Here is a 22766-nt window from a genome sequence, read left to right as displayed (position 1 = left end):
ATGCATACAGAAAACTACATTTGTTGCTCTTCAAATAAAAACCTGACAACCACAAATCAGTTTAAGAAAAAAAGCAGGCACTGAAAATTTTGCTTTAAAATTCAATATCATTAAGCAATTCAAAAAATGAATTAATCACATGCTATTCATCCAAAAATAGATAACATTAATAATGATATTCTGAACAGACTTCCTTCTTTGGTAATGAAGAGATATGTGGGGAAAGGAGGTAGAAAAATGGGGAAATGAAAGAGGATTAAAATAAGCTGAACTCATGTTGAAATTTTGATAATGGTATTTTCTATTTTCAGCATGTATTTAAATGTATAGTACATTTTCATTTCAACTACTACAGGATATTTCTTAATCCCAGATTGTCCTGTTTGAGTTTTCACAGATCACCTGACTTTTCCCATTGAGGGTGTAATGCATGTGTTTTTCCATGTAGTCCTTGTTGATTTGCTACTCCCATCTGACTATATTTTAGGAACAGTTCTCTTTCTGGTTCATGCCCAGAGACTGAGCCTGCATATCCATCCCATATTATGCTTGGGAAATTGGTGAGAGAAAAAACAGTAAAACACAGAATAAGAATACTGTATGTTACTATTGTTATGATAACCATCTTTGTAGCTTTATTCTGTCCTTCATTGTTATTGATTTTACGTAGCCAATATAACCACTAGAGCACATGGAGTAGGCTGATGTTTGACTAACTGAAGCTGGTTTGTTGACTGTGGAAATATTAATTGATTAAGCATCAGTTCCAATACCCATGAATGCTGTGCAGGTTACATAATGCTTAGATGCTTCCCACTGTCCAATGCAGGGAGTAAGCAAGAAATAAAAATAGTAATACTAATTGTTATGGGGACCCAGAACTCCATTTCAGTACATGAAGACAGACCAGGATTGCTATCAATCTAAAGAGACACAATGCAAGCTATTGGACAAGGTATTTGTCGTATGAGATTTTGGTGCCAATAGGGATTTAGGACATGTATACTCTCTCTTGTTCTTCAAAAAAATTGTCTTCTTGATGTTATGTATTTGTATAAGAAAATTTAAAAGATGGACTTCTGTTTCTGGGGCTTTCCATTACATGCCTTGCACTTAGAGCAAGCTAATTATGCATGGAATTCCTGTTTACTTCAGTGGGAACTATATGTCTGGTTTAAAGTGCAGAATGTGGTCCTTAGGAGAATTGCATTCCCACACTTTTCCAGAATAAAATTCAGAACATCTGAATGCTGTATTTTTTTTTAATTGTAAATAAACTATTTCTACACCCAGCTTAAAATCAGTAAGTTTCTAAGTCTTTTACAGGCTTTGGTGATGTCTAATTTATTTTTTAAATTTTTATACCTATTATTCTAACAGTTCTGCTAAAAGCTCAAGATTATTGAACAGCAGAAGTCCCAATTATGAATATGCATACTATCAAAGCTAAGGGAGAAGAGGTATCTTGGCTCTCTCATTTTAAAAAAAACCCTAATATTCATCCTTCTTGCTTTAACACAACGTGATATCATAATTAATGATGATAAACTGGTTACTAAGGTCGCTTCACGTTGTTACTGCTGTTATATAATACTGGTTGCTATAGTGATGAAATAGCTTTTTTTTTTTTTGCTTTTTTTTGGTTAATCACTCATGAGATTGGTTAACTCATGTTTGTCAGTGAGTTTGACCAGAGCTGGAGTTAAAAAATAAAAAAAATAAATAAAAAAAGTGTAATACTTCTACAAACATTGGCCTCCTTTCATTTCACTGGGCTTTGATATCATTACTGTATTTAATTCCAGAATGTTATTACAAATTATATTAAAACAGATTTTAATGTTTAGTAATAACATGTAACTCTTAAGCATATGTCATGGTCTTTCTTCTGCTGAACTAACTCATCTACTGTCTATGTTTTTTAAAAATGAGATTCATGCCTTTTTCCTAATCCTAAAGTTAACTCTGTACTGATGACTGGTACACTATTTTATGCTTTCTGAAAATAATTTTATTGCATTTATGGCTTCATAAACTTTTCCCAATGTTATGACTTACTGAAATACAAGCTTTATGTTGAACAATAACATTGCACATCATAAACTACTCCATGACTAGCAACAATGCTGATGAATCTCATTACCCCAAATATACACAAATTGTAAATAAAGAAAAAGTGCAGATCATCATGAGAAATAATGCTTATTTCTGTTACTGCATTTATAAATAATCTAAATATAATTGATATTTCAACAGTTTACTTTTACATCTCACTATATATACCACCAGTAAGTTTTCCATTTCTGACTGACAATGATAAGACATCACAACAACAAACAAAATTACTCTGTTATCTATTTGTCTGCTTAAGGCCTCTATCACCTTGGTTTCCAAGTTTCAGAGCACTGTTATTGCTGATATGGCAAGAATGTACTGCCAATAATTTAATTATCAGGAATACTTAGAGAAATTAAAAATAAGCCATGAACACACTTTTAGGCTTAAAGAAAAATCAAATAAGAACAAAGGATAACTTAAACATGAAGTCTGGATCTTTCATTCAAGCAGGGTCCCAGGAGGCATATTAAAGCAATGAATAGGAAAAAGCTCTATAGTTCACCAGCTGAGATTTTAATGAGACATTTCCCCTTGCTGTGGTACAGGTTTGCTCAGGAAAGGGAAAAGGCTGCTCACGGAATATTCAGTTAATAGGCATTGCTGGCTTTTACAGCCACTTTGGCAGTTGATCACTGTACTAACCTTCTATTTTGGCATATTCTGTAAGTCGTGTGTAATTGATCAAGGCAGCTTTCTCCAGACATTTTCTAACCACTTTCTTCACCTCTTCTGCTGGTATGGGAGTGGCAATATCTTTCATTAAAACCTATCCCAGAGACAAACATAGACACATTGGTTACACACATTGCCTAAAGCCCAAGAGAAAAATCTGAATGTACGCTAGTGGCTATTTTAGATTTGCTAATAAATGCAGAAATCAAAGAGGCATTTCAGTAGATAACAGTTGGTTAATAAACTAGCTCTGAAGATTTGAGTTCAAACCCTGGTTTATGTTGCATTAATTTGATGGTTTCATTTTTGTTCTCATTTATGCACATTAAAAGACCACCCCTCCAGTGTGGCACCACTCATCATGATTGTCGGTTTCTGTTCTAGCAAGAACCAAGACTGGAATACCAGAAGTGTTGAAGGTTAGATTAAGGTACACAGCTAGAGATGCGAGTAGCGAAATTTGCGGAGCACTTATCTGTGCTATGCTAAGCCTTTGCCAGTGAAATGCATCCAACAATTTCATGAGCATAACACTCACTGACAGATGAAAAAAAATATTGGAAGAGCACAGCATCAAGACTTGCCATTCCTGATTGTTCTTCCTCCTGCATATGCTTATTAAAATTAAGCGGGTCTCATTGGTGAAAAAGAATTAGCTATTTTAGGCAGCACAAGTACCAGACTTCCATTGAATTTTTGAAGCAGTAGAAGAGTAGATCATAAACAGCCTTTCAAAAAAATTGCGACACTTTAAAAAAAAATTAAAGGAGACTAGTCTTCCAGCATTTAAAATTAGTAACCAAGATAAAATTGACTGAGGATGAAATCCTGATCCCTTTTGAAGTTAACATATCCACTGCAACCTTTATGAGAGTGGGTCTTTGTCTGGCTAGCTGGAAGAAAAGGAGCATTGTCCCTTTAAGGGCTCCCTGACAGTGGATTGGAAGAAGGGGGAAGTTTACAGGGATGGACAGGAAGGGTAGAAAGCAGATGGGGCCATGTCAGGACAAGGTCACTGCACTGCCCTTCTTGCTGACCCAGAAGAGTGGTGCAGGTATTTATAGCCTAGGTAGTCATGGAGAGACCCTCTTTACCCTGATTAGGCTGGAAGCCCATTCTCTCTCCCCACTTCCCTTGAAGCTGGCAAAAGGACCAGGTTCTGTGTTGAGCTGCTGTGGGTATTGTGGTAGTTGCCCCTTTTCCTTTGAAGGTTGGGAAGGAATTTTTCCCTCACTGTCAAAGTGGCCGGAGTGGCTTGGGTTTTTATGCCTTCTCCATTGCTGGTCTGGGACCAGGTGGGGTAGGGTAAGGAGGTTATGTTATAATATCGCAACTTAATTCATAAAACTTGTGGTGGATGACCAGTGCAGGTACTTGGTATAAATAGGATACAATTATTGGATAAAATGGACTGGAAAAAGATTTGCAGGAAAGCATCCCTTATGGGAGCTGAGTAATGGAGGTTTGGGTCTCATACATCTCATCATTGAGACCCCCCTCCTTTTCTTGACCCACTTTAACGAAGCAGAGGAAGGGGGGTTGGAGCTCCTATGTTTGGATCAGCAGGGAGCCAACGTCTGCTCTCTGCACTGTACAATTTATTGCAGGGTACTTCCAGATATTATAAGTGAATAAAACTGTAGCCTACTTAAACCACATCCATGGCCTTCTGTCTCTTCTGGCGTGGACAGACAATGGAAGCTTTGCCAGTGACTTCAATGTCACTCAATCTTTACAGGTATGTTGGCTTTTAGTAGCTTAAAATATAAATAAAATATGTACAAAAAATACAGAAAAGAACTATTTACATTTTTCAATGTGTGGACAAATGTAGGCATTTGAAGAAATTAAAGATTTTTCTTATACACACTTAATTACTGACTAAAATTTAAATACAGATTTGAAAAATCAAGACTTATAAATGAGGTGAATTGGTCATGGAGAATTTAATATGTAAATCTAGATATTTATATCTCCCTTGAAGATAATACTAAGGGAGTCTGATATCCTCCAGTCTCTATATTTAATATATTTAATAATCCAACAAAGCTAAAAAATTGCTTTAATGTTTCAGTTGCATCTCTTAATTTTGTGATTTAAAATTTTCTTATTTGCACTTTGCTGCCTGTAGTTAGCTGTGACCAAAATTCAGTTCTGATTTTACATGATTACGTTTATTCTAGACTTGATCTTTAATCAAAGCATCTACACTAGACAGCATGATCCAGATTTTTCAAAAGTAAGTACGGTATAAAAAAAGCCTGGGGTCCCAGTTATGCATGCAAAGCTGGCACTTGCACATGCAAATGTATATTCTGCAGCAACACAAATTGTAATGCTGCTTTCACATAACAGATTTCTAAACATATGGTAAAATAGTACATGAAATTAATTTTAAAACAAAATGAATATATAGAATCAGACTCACCACTGGGTATAGAGTCTGGCAGAGGGCTTCCAAGACAGAAAATCTGCCAAGGGAATGTTTTAGTGGCACAAAATGGCTGCCACTTCCACTTTGTGCGTGGAGCTACAGGGGCAGGTCCTATCTAAATGCTGGGCAGTGTTAGACAACCTGGGGTATTGCCTGGGTGGTCACACAATGCTTTGTTTTAGTTCATTCCCTCAGTAGCCTCCCACTCCTATGGAATCCTTTCTAAAATGTAAAGCTCCTCTTTCCCAAGGGAGGATAGATGCTGTTAACACTGCTTGTCCTTCCTATGGACCAGTGCAGGGGATTTGTAGGACCAGAGTTTATTTCCAGTTCTCCATGCCAATTTGGCTGACTTTAGCCCTTCGCCTTTTCTTCTTAAATCGACTTCAATTTTGCGCTTACTGGGAGTTTATTTCAATTTTATGGAGTTTTTTTTTAAGTTAAGTTAAGCATTTGCGCAATGTGCCTCAGGTGGCACATGACCAGGATTCATCATAACCACCTTCATTTGAGAGGTTGTGCTCAACAACCATCAATTTATAAAGAAATTTGCAATGACTTCTGGGAAGTTCATGTAAATATTTTCTATCTCTCATGGTTGAAAAATGTTGCAGTGCATTAATGAATCCAGTAGAACAGTATCTAAACAGAAGTGCAGGTGTCCTCACTGGCACAATTATAATAGGACACAGAGATTAAGTACTCCAGCAGCATTAAAACAAAGTAAAAAAACATACCCTTTCAAGTAACGAAAGTGTGGCTTTTAAAGCCCCTTCAGGACGTCCAAAAGGGAAACAGTATCTTAAAAAAAAAAAAAAATCAGAAACAAAAAACAAACAACAAAACACAGGACCCATTAATCAAGAGTGTAATTTCTAAATTTAGAATTTTATTTTACATATAATGTGCATACATCATTCCCTTAATTTACATTAATGCAAGGTACATGTATACTGTATATTGACAGAAGACACCTTTAAATCTTTTCATTAATCCAATATATAGGATAACATTAAATCAAATCTGAACCCTTCTTGCTTAGCCCCAAAATTCTGAAAGTCCAAAAGATAAAAAGCACCTATCACAGTGATTAAACTATGAATGGTATTTACAAAAATATTCCAAGTTTGGTGTCAGAAGTGTGCATGGTGTTGAGAAGGGATTTCATTTATGACTTTAGCAGACATCGCAGTAAGAAACTGTAAAGTAGCATTTTACCTGTTCTATCCTGCTTTAATATTAGTTTAACAATCATAAGAAAATCTCTGTCTAAACTTTTAAAATATTAATGCGAAAATGGGTGCAAATTTCCTCTAATATTTCCTCTTTTGTTATAACTATATTACATATGAATGCATTTTATATTGGCTTTAATTGGAAGATCCCCAGGACACAAACCTCTTATGTCTCATATAGCACCACCACACTTTTGGCGCTTAACTAATTAAAAGAAAAGATTCCATAAATTCAACAGATTACCAAAAAAAAAAAAAAAACAAAAAAAAAAAAAACAACCAAAACTGCCACTCCTTCAAGTCTGTAGAGTTTAGAACATCATACTTTATCCTAATCCTATCTATGAAACCAGTATTTTGCTGGGATATCCCCAATCAAAAAAGGGATTTTCTACTTTGCTGAGATTATTTGCATGAAACTACATTTCTTTTAATATTATTATTATTGTTTAATGATAATGGTTGCTTCTAACATCATTTTACCAGTAATAAAAGGATTCAGACCAATGAATTTTAGTAATCACTTTGGCCAACGTATAATAAAGCCCTGAAAATGAGGTCAGACAAATCTTTTCAGCAGACATAGTGCCAGTACACTATCTCCTTCATTCTGCTTGTTTCTTATTGTTGTGCTAGCAACTCTTGGGGGTATTAACAAATTAGCAAAACAGATTTAATCCTTAGCCTTAATCCACCTTTAAATAAAATACACATTTGGATGTTGTATTTGCCTCCTCCTTCTTAAACCTTCTCAGAGTATTTGCATAATCCATGTATTGTCTTTTCTATTGTTTACTCCTGTTCACCTGTAGGTGACATTGTTTATGAATACATGTTATTGATCCCTGGATTACATTTAGCATTTCAAATCAAGAGATCCCACTGGGTACATTCTAAAGTGTTGCTCCTTCATATGATATGTAAATAACGTAACACTTCTAAAATGCATGTAATCCCGAGTCAATGCTGAAAACAATCTAAGTATAGAGCGCCCTAATTAATAATTACAGATCTGTATTGTAGTAGCCACTAGAATTAAGGCTACAAAACAGTTTCCATTACAACCACCTATTTTCATGCGGTCATACTTTTCCAAAATACTCACTTAATCAGCTACATTTTTCCATGCTTTGTTTGCCAAAAGGTGAACTTTTTAGGAGAGTTTGAAAAGATATATTTCAGCTATTTTTAAGTTACGGGATAATGGAAAAAGAAGAATGGTTACTTACAGTAACTGTGGTTCTTTGACATATGTTCTCCACATGGATTCCACTCTTGGTAGGCATGCACCCCATGTGAATGAGATTGGATTATTTTGGCCAACAGTGTTCATTGGGGCTGCACTTGAGCCCTAGATGTCCTCTTGCTCCTCCACCTGCGGGCATAAAGGACAGAGCAGGCCCAACCATCCCTCATTTCCTTTGCCAATCCCCAATCCCAAAGAAGTAGAACTCTATTGTAGAGGGGAACAAGGGTGGGTTGTGGAATCCATGTGGACAACATATCTCAAAGAACCAAAGTTACTATAGGGTAAGTAACTGTTTTCCTTCTTTGAGTGCTTGCCCACTTGGATTCCACTCTTAGTGATTAATAAATAATTGTCTGTTTACTTGGGGATGAGTAGTGGGAGTCCTACTTAAACTTCTTTCAGGACAGCCCTTCCAAAGCAGGCATCTGGTCTGAAAGCCTCTATCAAAGAATAGTGACTTGTCAGTGTGCAGAACAAATTCCTTGTAGCTGCTCTGTAGATTTCAGGATCATGGATATTCTTCAAATAGGCAGCAGTGGAACAACCTCTAATGTGTCTAGGTGGATCTAACCTGGCTAACTCATAACATGCCCTTACACAGTTGGAGACCTACATAGATAATCTCTTAGGCCAGTCTATGCTTATGAGCTAACAGCAGCACAGCTGTGTCAGTACAGCTTGGGTAGCAGTGTTATACCGACGGGAGAGCAACAGAAGTTTTACCGACAAGTGCTAGTGTAGACATGGCCTTTCCTGACCTATAACCCTCTCTACAAATGCTATAAACAGTCTTGTGCCATGAAAAAACACACCCCTGAGCAACATAAGTTTTGCCAGCATAAGTGGTAGTGTGCACAGCGCTATTTCAGCAGGAGAGTTTCTCCTGCTGACATAGCTACTGCTGCACATTGGAGGTAGTTTAATTATGTCAATGGGAGAGCTCGCTCCTATTGGCATAGAGTGGCTACAGAGATATCTCACAATGGCACAGCTGCATCCGTATAGTTCTGCTGCTGTAAGGTCTCTGGTGTAGACATACTCTTGGTGTATTCCTGAGTTTGTCCTGTCAATGTAAAAAGACAGGGCCCTTTGAGGTAGCTTTCGAGCTACACAGAGTTCTTCTTCAGGTCTGGGAAAAGTACTGAGAGACCTTGTCTACACTAATGAGGTAAGTCAATCTCAGTTACGCTAGTTAAGATGCTGTCCCATCGACAAAGCTTCCACCTCTCGTTGAGGTGGAATACTGAAGTCGATGGCAGAGTGCTCTCCCATCACCTTACTGAGTCTTCACCACACCTGCTAAATCGAAGCTGTTGCATCAATTGCAGTGGTGCCGATTTAGCCTTCAGTAAAGACAAGCTAAATGCCAGGTTCAACAGATTGTTTAGAATAAGTAGTTAACACATATTCTAAGAGACTATTCAAAATGAACTGGCCTGTTAACACCTCTGCAGTTATGGGGTGTAAGGTTACAGATTGTTGTAATAAGCCATAAATACACTGTCTTTAATAAGACCATGATTTTTAGTGTCCAGCAATGTTAAGACTTTAAGATTACTCAGATCAGATAGTTATTGAGGGTTGGTTTAACCTGGATTCCTTGTCTGCTTAGATGAGCTGCAATGACTGCCCAGTACTTGGTGAATAACCTCAGTGCAGTGGAAAGACCAAAGGGCAGGACCTTGCACTGGTTCCTACTAGGAATCTGAGCTATTTGCTCGGGGCCAGATGAATGGATATGTGGAAATAGGTATCTTGCAGGTCGAGAACTATAACCCAATCTTCAGGATCTAACAAGGGAATTATGGAGGCTAGCATCACTATCCTAAATTTAAAATGGCAGATGAATTTATTGAAATGCTGAGGAGCAAGAATGGAACACCAAACCCCTTTCTTCTTTGGGATGAAAAGGTAATGAAAACAAATATCCCTGTTTCTGAACATTAAGAGCAGTTCCTCTACTGCCTTAAATTGTAAAAGGAAGTATGTTGTGAGAAGGGTCCCTGAAAAGGGTTGGATAAGGAGTAAGAAGAATTGGATAGAGTACCCTTTGTTTACAATTTCCAGGACCTACTGGTCTAAGAAGTTCGGAGTCCAAAATTAATGTCAAAAAGAGGAAGCTGCCAAAGGAGGGCATGGGGAGGTAGAAGGGAAGAGATCTTTGAGCATTGCTATCAGGATCTTGACATTGGAATCATACCGGCTGCTTGATGCAAGACCCAGATTCTGAGACAGAGGAAGAAGAGTTGGAGGTTCATCGTCAGTGGAACCTTTGCTTCCTTCTCGGCAACTCTGAGATCCTTTGGGGCTGATGATAACACTGAGCAGAAGAATTATGTCCAAAGGAGGCCGGAGGTCTTGCTTGCTTGCTTCTTGGGATGGGAACACAGAGGCCCAGAGAACACAGAGTTGCCCTAGAGGCCATCCATTTAAGGAATGCATGGCCTCATCTGCCTTTGAATTAAAAAGTTTGTTGCTCTCAAAGGGCAATTCCTCAGTTGTTGTTTGGATCAACCAAGGAATCTCTGAAGACTGGATCCAAAAAGATCTTCTCACAGTCACTGATGTAGTCATAGCATGTGCTGCTGTGTTGGCCGTGTCAGGACATGTGGGCAATAAGTTGCCCCTTGGATATGACAGTGTTTATCTCCAGTTGATGATCTTGAGATAGCTTGCCCACTAAATGAGACAGGTTGTACCAATTCAAATAATTGCATTTGTCAGAAGAACTTGGAAATTAGCCACGTGCACCTGGAGACTGGCAAATGAGTAGACTTTGCATCCAAATAGGTCCAGTTTCTTTGGGTTTCTCTCCCTAGATATAGAATTGGAAGGACTCTGTTGCGTCAACGTCTCTTGGAATGCAGTTACCAGAAGACCCTGGAACTGGATGGGAATAAAAATGAGTCCTGTCGGCTCATTTCAATGTGGCCAAAATAGATGCTCGTATGCACCACAAGTCTTTCACAGGCTTCAACAGTGCTCATTTATAGGCATAGGAAGTCAGGCATAGAAAGGTGCAAGATGTGCAGAAGTTTGAGAAGTTTTTCCTGCACCACTTCCAGAAATATATCTAGAATCTCTGCCATATACTTGATGAAGTTGTCTTGAAGTCATTGAATGAAGAAGACATTGAGAGATTTGCTGCTTTGTCAGGAGAGAATGAGGAGATCGCAGCAGGGACAAATTATTCTTCCCCTTGTAGAGGCTGATCCTCATCATCTCCCTCTTCCTATCTTTTCAGGATCTGAGGCTGCACTAGCTGAGCTGGCACTGCTGGTCTATATTGCCTTTTTGGGGAGGGGACTCTAAGCCTACAAGGAGCCAATGATGCCTGAATATGGCTGCAGTCCCCAGGGGTCCAGTAGGGCCAGGGCTCATATGAGTATGGCAGACACATGGGGGAACCGCAGGTCGTTTCCTGCTGGCCCTTACAGATCCCTCCTTAGAGTAGTCTCTTCCTGAATTCTATTGTGCTACACGAGGCAGGGAAGGTAGGTGTGTAGGAGAAGAGTTCCTATTATGCCCAAAAGGAGATTAAAAATATACCTCTTCCAAGGGAGAGGCTGTCCTGTCACAGGTGCCCTGGCTCTGCTGTGCTCCCTCAGCTGATAGAGGATGAAGTCAATATTGGAGATTCCGCCTTCACTTGCTGGACTGACAAACTCAATAGCTGGTCGCTTAGTTATCACCACCCCCAACCTCACAGAAGAGGAGACTCCAGTACCAGGCTCACAGAAAAATCACTCAGTACTGTATATGCCTTGGGTATCAATACACTAGTTGTTGATGTGCTGGGCACTGAGAAACACTGTTCTGAGATTGCTTGTGCAAAAATGCTAGAAACCGAAGGCTCAATACCAAGAGATTGGTGATATGCAGGTTCAGTGGGTACCACCAGTGCTCTCTTAACAGTTGGTGCCAGGATGCCAGAGGGACCCTTCTCAGGCTCTTGGCTGCCCCTTAGCTGTTGAGCCTGAGATAAGTAAGACTTATGTGTCCTGTGCCTTGGCTCAATTCTGGAGCAGAGCTCCTTCCTACCTCCTCTGAGGTAATTGAAGCTGGAATGGTGGGTGATGACTGGGGCCTGTTGGTTTACATAGCCTGAGAGTTCAGGGTGGAATCTGGTTTCACCAGGGCACCCATGGAGAGGGACCAACCTGAGGAGTGAGGTTCAGCTGTGTCCTTCCTTTTGATGTCCGAGGAGTTTGCAGAGTGCACTCCAGGAGGAACAATTTCAGGCAGGCTTCTCTGGCTTTCTAAGTCCACCCAAAGGAGGGGTGATATCAGGGCCGGCTCCAGGCACCAGCTAAGGAAGCAGGTGCTTGGGGCAGCCAATACAAAGGGGCGGCATTCCGTCCGCTATTGGGGTGGCCTGTCTGGGTCTTCGGCGGGAATTTGGAGGCGGGTCCCTCAGTCCCTCTCTTCCTCTTTGAGCTGCCGCTGAAGTGCCACTGAAGAGGAAGAGAGAGAGTGAGGGACCTGCCACTGAACTGTTGTCGGAGAACGGAGCAGTGTGATTTTTTTTTCCCGCCGCTTGGGGTGGCAGAAAACCTGGAGCCGGCCCTGGGTGATATATGGTACATCACTCAGGAATATGTCCCTCTCCTAAACAAAATGGGCATCTAGAGTGCCCATCATTAAGTGGCATTGAAGCTTTACATGAGGGGCAGGTTTTAAACTCTCGAGATTTCTCTTCTGACATTCTGCTAGAACACCTGTACAGGGAGTGTTCTAGCCTAAATCCAAAACCTGACTAAAATAAGAAATTTTCTCTCTCTTTCTTTCTTTTGTGCATGTGTGTGTTGCCAACAGGCACCAAGAGTAACGAATAACTAACACTAGCTAGCACAGTGTGCAAAGAGGCTGGTGGGATACTTCAAGGATTCTGTTTTGCTGCCATGAATAGTAAACAGGAACTAAGGATTGGTTGGGCCCAGTCTACCCTTTATGCCCTTGGTTCTGGGAGGGGCACAAGGACATCTAGGGCTCAAATGTAGTTTCGATGGCCACTGCTGGCCAAAAGAATCTGACCATGTGTGCATGGGGTGCATGGGAATCAAGATTGGAATCCTTGTAGATGATCCCTTGAAAAAGAAATACTCTTTCCTTTGTGATTTAATTCTAAATCAAGTTTTTGAACTGGGCAACAACAAAAAAGACTAAAATTTGAAACTCAGCATGGACAAACTCTTCATTGAGGACTAGGGAGCAAGGACTTGGCTTGATATGGGGGAAAATGTATAAAAATATAAAGGTTAGTAAAGAAAGATTAGATACCCAGAAAAATATTTACCTCTGATTGGTCCAGTCAGGAAATAGAGATTTGCATATGGGATCTGATTAGCTCAAAGGTTAAAAAAATAATTTTAACTTAACTCAGCTGCAATCAATCAGGGCACTCAGTTTGCGTATGGATCATATTCATTAACACTGTTCAAGACTTCAGTTATGGCTTATTCACTCGTCTTCATTTGAAGATTTTAAGCTAATCATGAGTTAGAATTATAGTCATAGGTTTTAAGGCCAAAAACACTGCTATCATCATCTAGTCTGTTATGCAGGAGGTCAGAGGCCATAGAATTTCACCCAGTGATTCCCACATTGGAAGGAATTAGTCTCCTCTGCTATATAAGTGAACATTATAGGCCAATAATGTGTGATTAAATTAAATGATATATTTTTGAAAGACATCCAATATAAATGTATTATGTTATATTTATTATGACTTGAATTTTTCCTCAAGTAACAACTTTTATCTTTAGTATGTCTTGTTCATAGTCACAACAATGAACACCACCATGTCAAAACCATTTTGAATGAAGCTTCATATGCACTGAATGAATTATATACTCACCTGAAGTGGCTTATCTGGTTTTCTAAAAGGGAAGAAAGTCGGTTTTTAGTCTCCTCAAACCTTTCTTTCTCTTCAACTGAGACTGTTCCAATTCCATCAGGCCTATAATATGATATAGTTATTTAATCTTTTGTTCAACATTTTCTTCCACATATTATCATAATCATAGAAACTAAACCTGTCTTCTGTCTTGGTAGGTTTTAATCGATTAAAACTATGCAGTGAGTTTTGTTTGAACATCCTCCTTCAATGTAAGCGTCATCATTTACCCCATTCCTACACCCAGAGTTCTCCCTGGCCTTTGCCCCCTTTCCATTGCTTTGAAATAAACCCAGTAATAATGTATGTATATAGTTAAAGAATGAGGCTGAAACTTATATTGAGAAATCAATTAGACAAGAGCTTAGAAATTCAAATTCTTAACTATTTATCTGGCTCCCATTTCCCTGTAGTCTTTCATTCCAGCATCCCTGTCATAAAGATCCCTCCCAATAACAGCCATGCTTACCCAATAGAAGGTAGCTCAGACAGTCTTTCCGATCCATTCCCCAGCTAGTTTCTGTCCTTGCACACTCAGCTGAGCATTCCTGCCCAAAACTCAGGCCCAGTCTTCTGAATTCCAACTCCCTGATCCTTGAAGGTACCCACCCTGAGGCACTGTGCTGCTGACATGGTAGAAAAGCATCCCACCATGAAAAAGTTTCCCACCTCTAGCAGGCAGCTCCTAAGAATCCCTTCCTGAGGGAATGAGCACCAATTAGGGTCAGACCTATCAAATGAAGCTCCCTCAACATGGACAAGAAGCAGCAAGTGAACAAGACAGAGCAGCCACCGGAACATTGGAGGAAGACCAGGTATACAGCAAAAGAGATTTCAACAAATGAGGTCCTTTCTCAAAATGAACTGTCTATTTTTTTTCCTCATTCAACTTGCAGTAATTAATAATTAACCTTTAAGAAGTGCCCTTTCTGTGGGTGCAATTTACACCTGCAAAATTTGCACCTGCAACTAAACTGCCAGTACAAATCTGGATATTTGCAATCTTCAGTCCTTTTTACAGGTGAAAACAGGTACTTCAAAGTGCAGAGCCTCTGACTGCTACCTGTAATTCCATTTTATGGGTGCTAAACCACAAGTGAAAATTTGCACTTGCAAAAGGGAAAGCTATGTTTCAACAGTTAAAATAATATTACTCTAATACATTTGTTGAAAAACATCTATCAAGTAACACAAACCCCTTCTTACATACAGGCAGATACTTGATATAAAAATAAACCATTAGCTCAACTGCATTTCTAAAGGTCTTGCTTTGATAGCTGATAGCCTGGGTGAAATTCATCTCTGTACAGAGGGCCACTGCAAGGTCTATGCACTGTTTAAGTTCCTCGTAAACCTACAGGAGGGCTTAAGTGGAGTTTAAGCAATGTATAGATCTTATGCTGGCTTTCTGCACAATGGTAAATTTGGTCTATTATGAATCGTTGAAGGAATACACACCTAAGAAAAGAACATTCATATACCAAAGGAAGCATAATTATTACTCGGTTCCTTAAGAGATTTAACCTGGTGTGAACAAATTTATACAGGGGTCCACATTCTCATGTAAATTTCTAATAAAATTAGGTGTGATCTTTCAATCAGTACCTCCTCTCCCATGAAACTCAGAAAACTTGAGTGATTCAGAAGGCCTTGTACCCACACCAAGGTGAATCTCACCTTAGATGTCTTGTGCAGAACCCAAAATGTCTGATCTTTCCAGTACAATTTTCTGTGTACGTTTTCCCAGCTACTTACATACACTTTAACATAAATCCTTTTTGATTCAGTCACATAATGGAACTAAGGATATACAATCACCTAAGTTTGCATCTCAGCAACCTAATAACATCACTTCAAAATATGCAAAGAATAGATAAGTGATTGGAGACAAACTGTATTACCAGAGTTTGAATACATGAGAGATCCTAACTACATAGAAATGATGAAACTGAAAAAGCAGTTATATTCTGTGTGAGTGTGTGTACACACAAATTACAATGTACTTTTCTTTTACACCATAGAAATATAATTAATGCATTAGCTATACTGAATATTAAATTAAGTACATAGCAATTAAAAAAAAGTTTACCTGCATACTCATTTTTCTATGTCTCTCACTGACAGTAGACACCATTATGTTTTATAATGAGCAGGCCTGCGTGTTTATAAAATATTATATTTACTTCATGAAAGAGCGTCAAAAGAAAAACTGATACAATTAAAATAACACTGGGCATTGAATTAACAAGATGATTAGAACTGATGACATTTAGAATACTGGCAATTAATTTAAGCTCCAGTTTATTTGTGTCTTGTTATTGTTAATGAAAAGAAGTTAGGCCATGAATTCAAACGGTCAGTCCACAGCATGTTGAGAAGGGAATGGATTTCTTTTGCAGAGCTACCACTGCAAATGTGGCATGTTGGGCTGTAATTTATATTTTAACAAATCACATTCATAATTATTTCCTATTTTGCTCAGACTGTAAATATCTCAATACTTTATTTTCTTTAAAGTATATCTCAATTTTAAAAATCTTGCATCCATTCCAATGTATTTATTTTTTTATATGCAGACAGACATATATATCAAAATACTGGAGTAGTATTTCTAAACAAGCTGTAAATAAATGTTGAAAAATTATCTCTGATTTAAACTCTTCAGCAAGGCTTTCATGCTAAGGAAGTTGTTTTTATTTTTTAACCAAATCAGGCACAAAAGGTAAAAATTAAGGGCCCAATACTTAAAACGTTACTACTCCTGCAAGTAACCCCACGGAGTCAATGAGCTTGATTTTAATGGAACTATGCATGACTGCTCACAGGAGTAAGGTTTGCAACAATATGCTCTAAAACAATAAGAATTTAAAGAGATTGGCAATTATCAAGGCAACAGACTACACATGATTTGTGAATAAAATTTTATCTACTATTTAAATGGTCTATTTTCAGCTTCTGAACATCAAAAGACAGTAAGCCAGGAAAACAACAAAAAAAGAGAGAAACAGACATTCAATTACTATAGTGTCAAATTGTTATCTGATATACTTAGTTTCTCAATAAATTCTAATGAACAAGAAGATTGTGATGTGGCCCAAGAAATACTGGCCTTGATTCTGGAACATATTTAAGTAAATGTTTAGGTCCAATCCTATACAAGCACACACTTTAACTTAAGAGCAAATTTAAGCATATTTAAGTCTTGTCCTGAATAAGAATGTTTTACAGAATCAGGACCTTAAAATGTATATCATTAAAAATATTGCATGAAAGGTAATACAGAAGAGTTACAGAAACCTGAAGTAAACATTTCCAATATTATATATCTGCCATATAAAACGCATGACTTTTCCCCGTGCAGCATGTTTAAAAAGACATATCAATACTTTCATTTATTAATTATTTAAACTAACCACCAAAGAAAGTAATGAAAGGTCAACTGGCTAAACTCTGATTTTAACTTTCTCAACCAACATTAAATCTAGAAGTGATAGATTGTTACCTGGTCATGACATAACGTGCTATAAAATCAAAAGCAACAACTCCCTACCCTCAATCATTTATATTTGTGACCTGTCAGGTCAAGGAGGAAAACATGCCTGAACTCTTTAAATTATTTCAAAGACAGGAATAAAAATCAGTTATGGTGAAGGTACGTGTAGCTATGTACATCAATATACTATCATATAAATTTGAAGTGAAAGAGCAAATAACTTATCTTCTCTCTTTTGATGGATGCCCTGACACTTTGCCTCAGCCCCCTGACAGATGGAACGTGCTCAAATTTGAGTAAATTTCACTGTCTGATTTCATTGTCAAGAGAGATTGTGCTATGGAGTGATAAAGTAAATAGTTCTGTCATATTAAACCTCACTGAGGCATGTTATATATGTGACAGGAAAGAGCCAGGGGTCCAGATAATGACAAGTGAGAAAGGTGAACCAGGAGAATGTCACATCTGTCAACCTGCACTAAGACTAGAATCACTGCATACAAAGGAACTGTCACTTCACTGAGTTTGTTGTCACACAGAACCATACCGACAATACCTAAATTTTTTAGAATTGCCAAATGTATTTGCAGTGAGTGTTTCGACAGAATTGAGTGTGCTGCAAGAAGAACAAGGAGAGCACAGAAAGATGTCAGAAAATGTGTACAATAGACATTAAGGTATGATTGAGCCCTCCAAAATGTGCTCTTCAAAAATAGCCCCAACTTTGAAACATGGTTTTCTTGCTTCATTTAAATATTACTGGGGTAGAATAGCATAGAAAACAGTTATTCTCCCAGAAAGATACAAATGAGGGCCAGATAGTGAGCCCCTTAAGGTATGTCTACACTGCAATTAGACACCCGCAGCTGGCCCATGCCAGCTGACTCAGGCTTCCGGGGCTCGGGCTAAGGGTCTGTTACTTGTGGTGTCGACATTCAGGATCAGACTGGAGCCTGCGAGGTGGGAGGCTGCAGCCCAAACCCTAATGTCTACACTGCAATTAAACAGCGACTTAGCCTGAGCCCCACGAACCTGAGTCAGCTGGCACTGGCCAGCCGCAGGTGTTTAAATGCAGTGTAGACATAACCTGATTTACACTAGTGAACATTTACTTTCAGATGCAGTTTCTGTTACTCCTGTAAGTAACTGCTCACCCACAAGAGTAAGGGGTATTCCACCTGGCCCAAGATAGTTCTTTCTTAAAAATACAGAAAAACAACAGATTTCAAAACACATTCTTGTTTTACTCTTCCAAATCTTTTTCTTCATTTGCTTCAAAGTTAAAATGAGAGTAAAACAAAATGTCACAGACATTTTTTAACTAGTTATTTGTATGTTTTAGTGTTATTTTGTTGTCCATCCCCTCAGGAACATGCTAATATGGCCGGTAGCACAGGGCAATTAGAATTAAACCTTTTCTTTCCATTGGACTTGTGGGATGATAAAGCTTTTCTGCTCCATATATCACCTGAGTACTCCTCTGGAGCTAATAGCAATATTTGTGACACCCTCTTACCAACCAAAGAAAAGTTATACAGGTGACTTGATTTTTCAATTTCAATTCATTTTTCTGGTTGCAGTTTAGGACCTCTTCCATTGGTCCATCCATGGCAACTGATGGACCCAAGTAAGTTTCAGATGTCTCTAAATGAGAGTAGAGTACTATACAATTGGTGGACCAATCTACTGATGACCACCTATGGCCTTCCACCACTTAAGCATCTTCTTCCCTTACACAAAGAGAGAAATTGGATTTTCCTTTCCTCCTAAACAGCAACCACAAAATCTCATCCACCACAAATGCTTTTGGTACTGTACAGCTAGGTGAATTATTGAAAAATAATACTTTCCCTCACTTGCAAAATTCCCACTTATTTTTGAGGATCAGATCAGTGGATTTGGACTGGCCCGTCTGCTTCTGCTGGAATATATTCATGCCTGAGGAGTATAGATGAAATGTCATCTCTACTCATCTTTCAACAAGTTTCACTCACTCCGGGTCTAGGTATATCAAAAGGTTTGAAACCCTACTGTGAGTTGGACCTGTGTTCACTATGGTCAGTAAAATAAAGTGAGAGGTAGCAGCTTTGTTGCTAGTGGAGATTGTTAAATGGTGTCCTAGCAGGAAAGAGGATTCTAGCATCCTTTTGCAGAAAGTAAAACTGACTGTCTTGGAAATTGTTATCCATACTCTACGCAGCCTTTAGAAAAGTGATTGATCAGACAGCAAATTTGGGGATTTCCTTGAGTGCTGAGATTTCCTTGACCCCAATCATTTCTCACTTGGCACAATCCTGTAAGGTGTGGAGAGCCTCCTGTGAAATACTGATGTCAATAGGAGTTAAATGCTCCAAGTAATTTGCAGGAGTCACTGAGTGTAATGCAGGACTGGGGCCCCTGTGAACAGCTGCAGCAGATGAGATCAAAAGGGGCTCTCAAGTTTACTGTCCCTAGATACAAATGTCATAGGACTGGTGGCAGAATGTTCTCAGTGAAGGGCCCTCAACTCTGGAAGTAGCTTCTCCTGCTGGTTTGACAGAGTGTGAATCTCTTGACCTTCAATCAGGCTTTTGCCTAAAGAGGTGATAATAGGGTGTATGTAAATTTTTCAACTGAACGCAGGTGAAGTTATTTTTAAGTGTTATGTGATACTGGTCATCTGCACAGTAACTGATATTACTGATCTGCATATGTCCAAATAATAAAAAAATAGAATATTTTCTAGCATTAACAAAATAGATGAAAACTGAAAAATTGAGATAAGGAGGAATACACAAGTTTACATTTGGATTTGAATCCATGTAGACAGATAGGTACAGCAGTGTTGCCAAAAATGTACCAGCAAAAGAGAGAAAATAAAAGAGTTTTAAGACAAGAAAAAAAATTAATTCATAATGTTTACATGGAGCCATTAATTTGACCTTGTGGATTTTTATAGTGTATTACATTTCAGAATCCCACCCCACCCTTCCCTGAGCTTTTTGGCTAGAAACAAATTTACTAAAAAAGCCTCAACCCTTTCTAAGAATGCTTGTTTTCAAATGTAACATGCATAGTGACACTCAGAATAAAAAACCCGAAACAAAACTGATCAGTTTTCAAATCTGCAAGTGAAAAACATGCATTTACTATCTTTAAGTCACAGAAAGATTAAGTCTGCAGCTTTGATGAAGAGAATTCTGTTATTCATTTAACAAGCTTTTAATACCTGAATTTTCCATCAAAGCTCAGTGTTGTTAATTAAAGACTAGCAGAATCTGAGGAACACGTGAAAGGAGTTTGAGAAAAGCAAGCCGTTATGTGCTCAAAAAGTAGGCATGTGAGTTAAGGAGGAACACACAGAAGGAAGAGAACAAATTAGGGTGCAGCATTTTGGCACTCCTTTAACCATCAGGCACTTGAAGACCAAGCATTTTGGTGTTTATATTAACTATACTTTAAACATCCTTACAAAAGAAAATGTGTACAATAGAGCCTTCTGTTGCATGTGCTTCTCAGCCTGCTCCTACATCTGCTTACAGGCCATACCCTCTATTTTCACAAGCAAAAGAAAAAGACCATTTCTAGAGGTCTATAGAATGGATTATGAAGGTAGGTCATGTTAATGTCATGATCTCTTTAGGGGAACATTTTAGATACGACTCATTAGTGTCTTCCAGTTCAAAGGCTAAGCATGTGTTGCGAAAAATACTATTTACATAGGACATATGTTGACATATAGGCAGGATACAGGTAACTAAAAATAATCATAAGACATCTTATAAAATTTATAGAGGACTTCATTATAATCAAGTATTAGCAGCTATTATTTCATTGTCTAAAAGGTAACTGTCACATTACACATACAAGATCGGGTTTTAGTGTTTTCTTGTTACATGTAAATATGTTTTTCACTGACAATTTCTCTGAGACTTATTAGGAGCAGACCTGGCTCATTGTATTGAAAAATATTCAGCTGTAAATTTCCTGGTAAGGACAGATTTAGATCCCAACACATTATAAACCATCAGCACAATACATCCTAGGATAACTCCTTTTCTCAGACCATAGGTGAAGTCAATATAATTTTCCCTCTGTAACTCCGACTCTTGTTTTTTCCCCTTTTTAAATGAATAGGTGTGATAAAGAGTCAATGTTTTTGAAATGAAATAGTCACCCATTCATTGTATTAAAGGAAAGACAGAAGAAAGGTGTCCCCACTTCTCCATAAGGCTCAGCCTCTGGAAAACATTTACAGTGAGAAACTAGCACAACCTAGATCTTCTGGATAGTCTTTCAAAGCACCTTGCCTGTCCCATTTCACTTTTGTTGTTGCTGTTGTTGAACGGTAGAATAATCTGAATGCTTATTAGTCCATTTATTTGGCCATTATCTTGCATGGTAATACATAATCAGAGAGAGAAATGACGCAACAGTGGTTTGGGGTGCTGGCCTGGGAAACTAGGTTAAATTCCCTGCTCTACCATAGACTTTGGGCAATTCAAAGATTGTACTAGCTATGAATGCTACAAGCATGTATTTAACACCTTTATAATCAAGACCACAACAAATGACTTTCTAGACCAAAGCACAGCCATTGAGACAGGACTTATAAATCACACAGTGGGGTCACAATGCTGTTGTGTGAAAACAAACTGCTAAAAGGAGAACCAGTGCAGATCAAAGTGAGGGGGGAGGGCATACCCGTGCACTCAGCAAGGTCTAGAGGGTGCCAGTCCTGCAGCTAACCAAGTGAAGAAACAAACTGAGTAAGATGGAGTGGTGGCCTGGAATAGGACAGTATCTAAAACATAGGAGGGAATCATGGGAGTCTCAAATAGGGACCAGAAGGACACAAGTGAAGAATATCGGATGCCCCCAGCATTACCCAATGGACCTCAGAAAAGAACAGCATTAGATATCTTCTTGTGAAGAAAAAGAACATATCTGTCTAACAGTCAATGGCTATTTTTCTAAATTTGTGGAAATTCTGCATCTCACCTTAACCCACAAGATCTCATGGGTGGTCAGATTAGAAGAATTCTACCAACCTTAGAGGTAAATCATCCTGAATAACCCCATAACTAGGGCCCTACCAAATTCACTATTTTGATCAATTTCATGGTCAGAGGATTTTTAAAATATTAAATTTCATAATTTCAGCTATTGAAATGGGAAATTTCACGTTGTTGTAATTGTAGGGGTCCTGACCCAAAAAGAGGTTGTGGGGGAGGAGGGTCGCAAGGTTATTGTAGGGGGTTGTGGTACTGCTACACTTATTTCTTTAATGTTGCAGGCTTTGGCACTGCCTTCAGAGCTGGGTGGCCAGAGAGTGGCGGCTGCTGGCCGGGAGCCCTGCTCTGAAGGCAGAGCCACTGCCAGCAGCAGCGCAGAAGTAAGGATGGCAAGGTATGGTATTGCTACCCTTATTTCTGCGCTGCTGCTTGCAGAGCTGGGCCCTCAGTCAGCAGCTGCAACTCTTCAGCCGCCCAGCTCTGAAGGCAGCAGCGCAGAAGTAAGGGTGGGATAGTATGGTATTGTCACCCTTACTTCTGCGCTGCAGCTGTCGGGGCATTGCTTTCAGAGCTGGGCGCGTGGCCAGGCGCTACCGCTCTCTGGCTGCCCAACTCTGAAGGCAGCACAGAAGTAAGGGTGAGAATACCATGATCCCCCCTAAAATAACCTTGTGA

The 22766-nt window shown here is 38.8% G+C and overlaps 1 protein-coding gene across 14 annotated transcripts in view; it reads right to left on the bottom strand.

The window, feature by feature from the left end:
• CADPS2 (calcium dependent secretion activator 2) overlaps positions 1-22766 on the bottom strand; it is a 568361-nt gene that overhangs the window by 122161 nt on the left and 423434 nt on the right. For all 14 annotated transcript variants that reach the window (XM_065555914.1, XM_065555920.1, XM_065555939.1 and 11 more), the window contains 3 exons: positions 13566-13667; positions 5962-6025; positions 2761-2884 (listed from right to left, as the gene is read on the bottom strand). In XM_065555914.1, coding sequence (XP_065411986.1) covers positions 2761-2884; positions 5962-6025; positions 13566-13667 — 290 coding nt within the window. The remainder of the gene's footprint in view (positions 1-2760; positions 2885-5961; positions 6026-13565; positions 13668-22766) is intronic.

Source organism: Chrysemys picta, chromosome 1, assembly GCF_011386835.1.
Source record: "Chrysemys picta bellii isolate R12L10 chromosome 1, ASM1138683v2, whole genome shotgun sequence".
In the NCBI taxonomy this organism is placed as follows: domain Eukaryota; kingdom Metazoa; phylum Chordata; order Testudines; family Emydidae; genus Chrysemys; species Chrysemys picta.
This window is presented reverse-complemented; position numbering and strand designations above follow the sequence as displayed.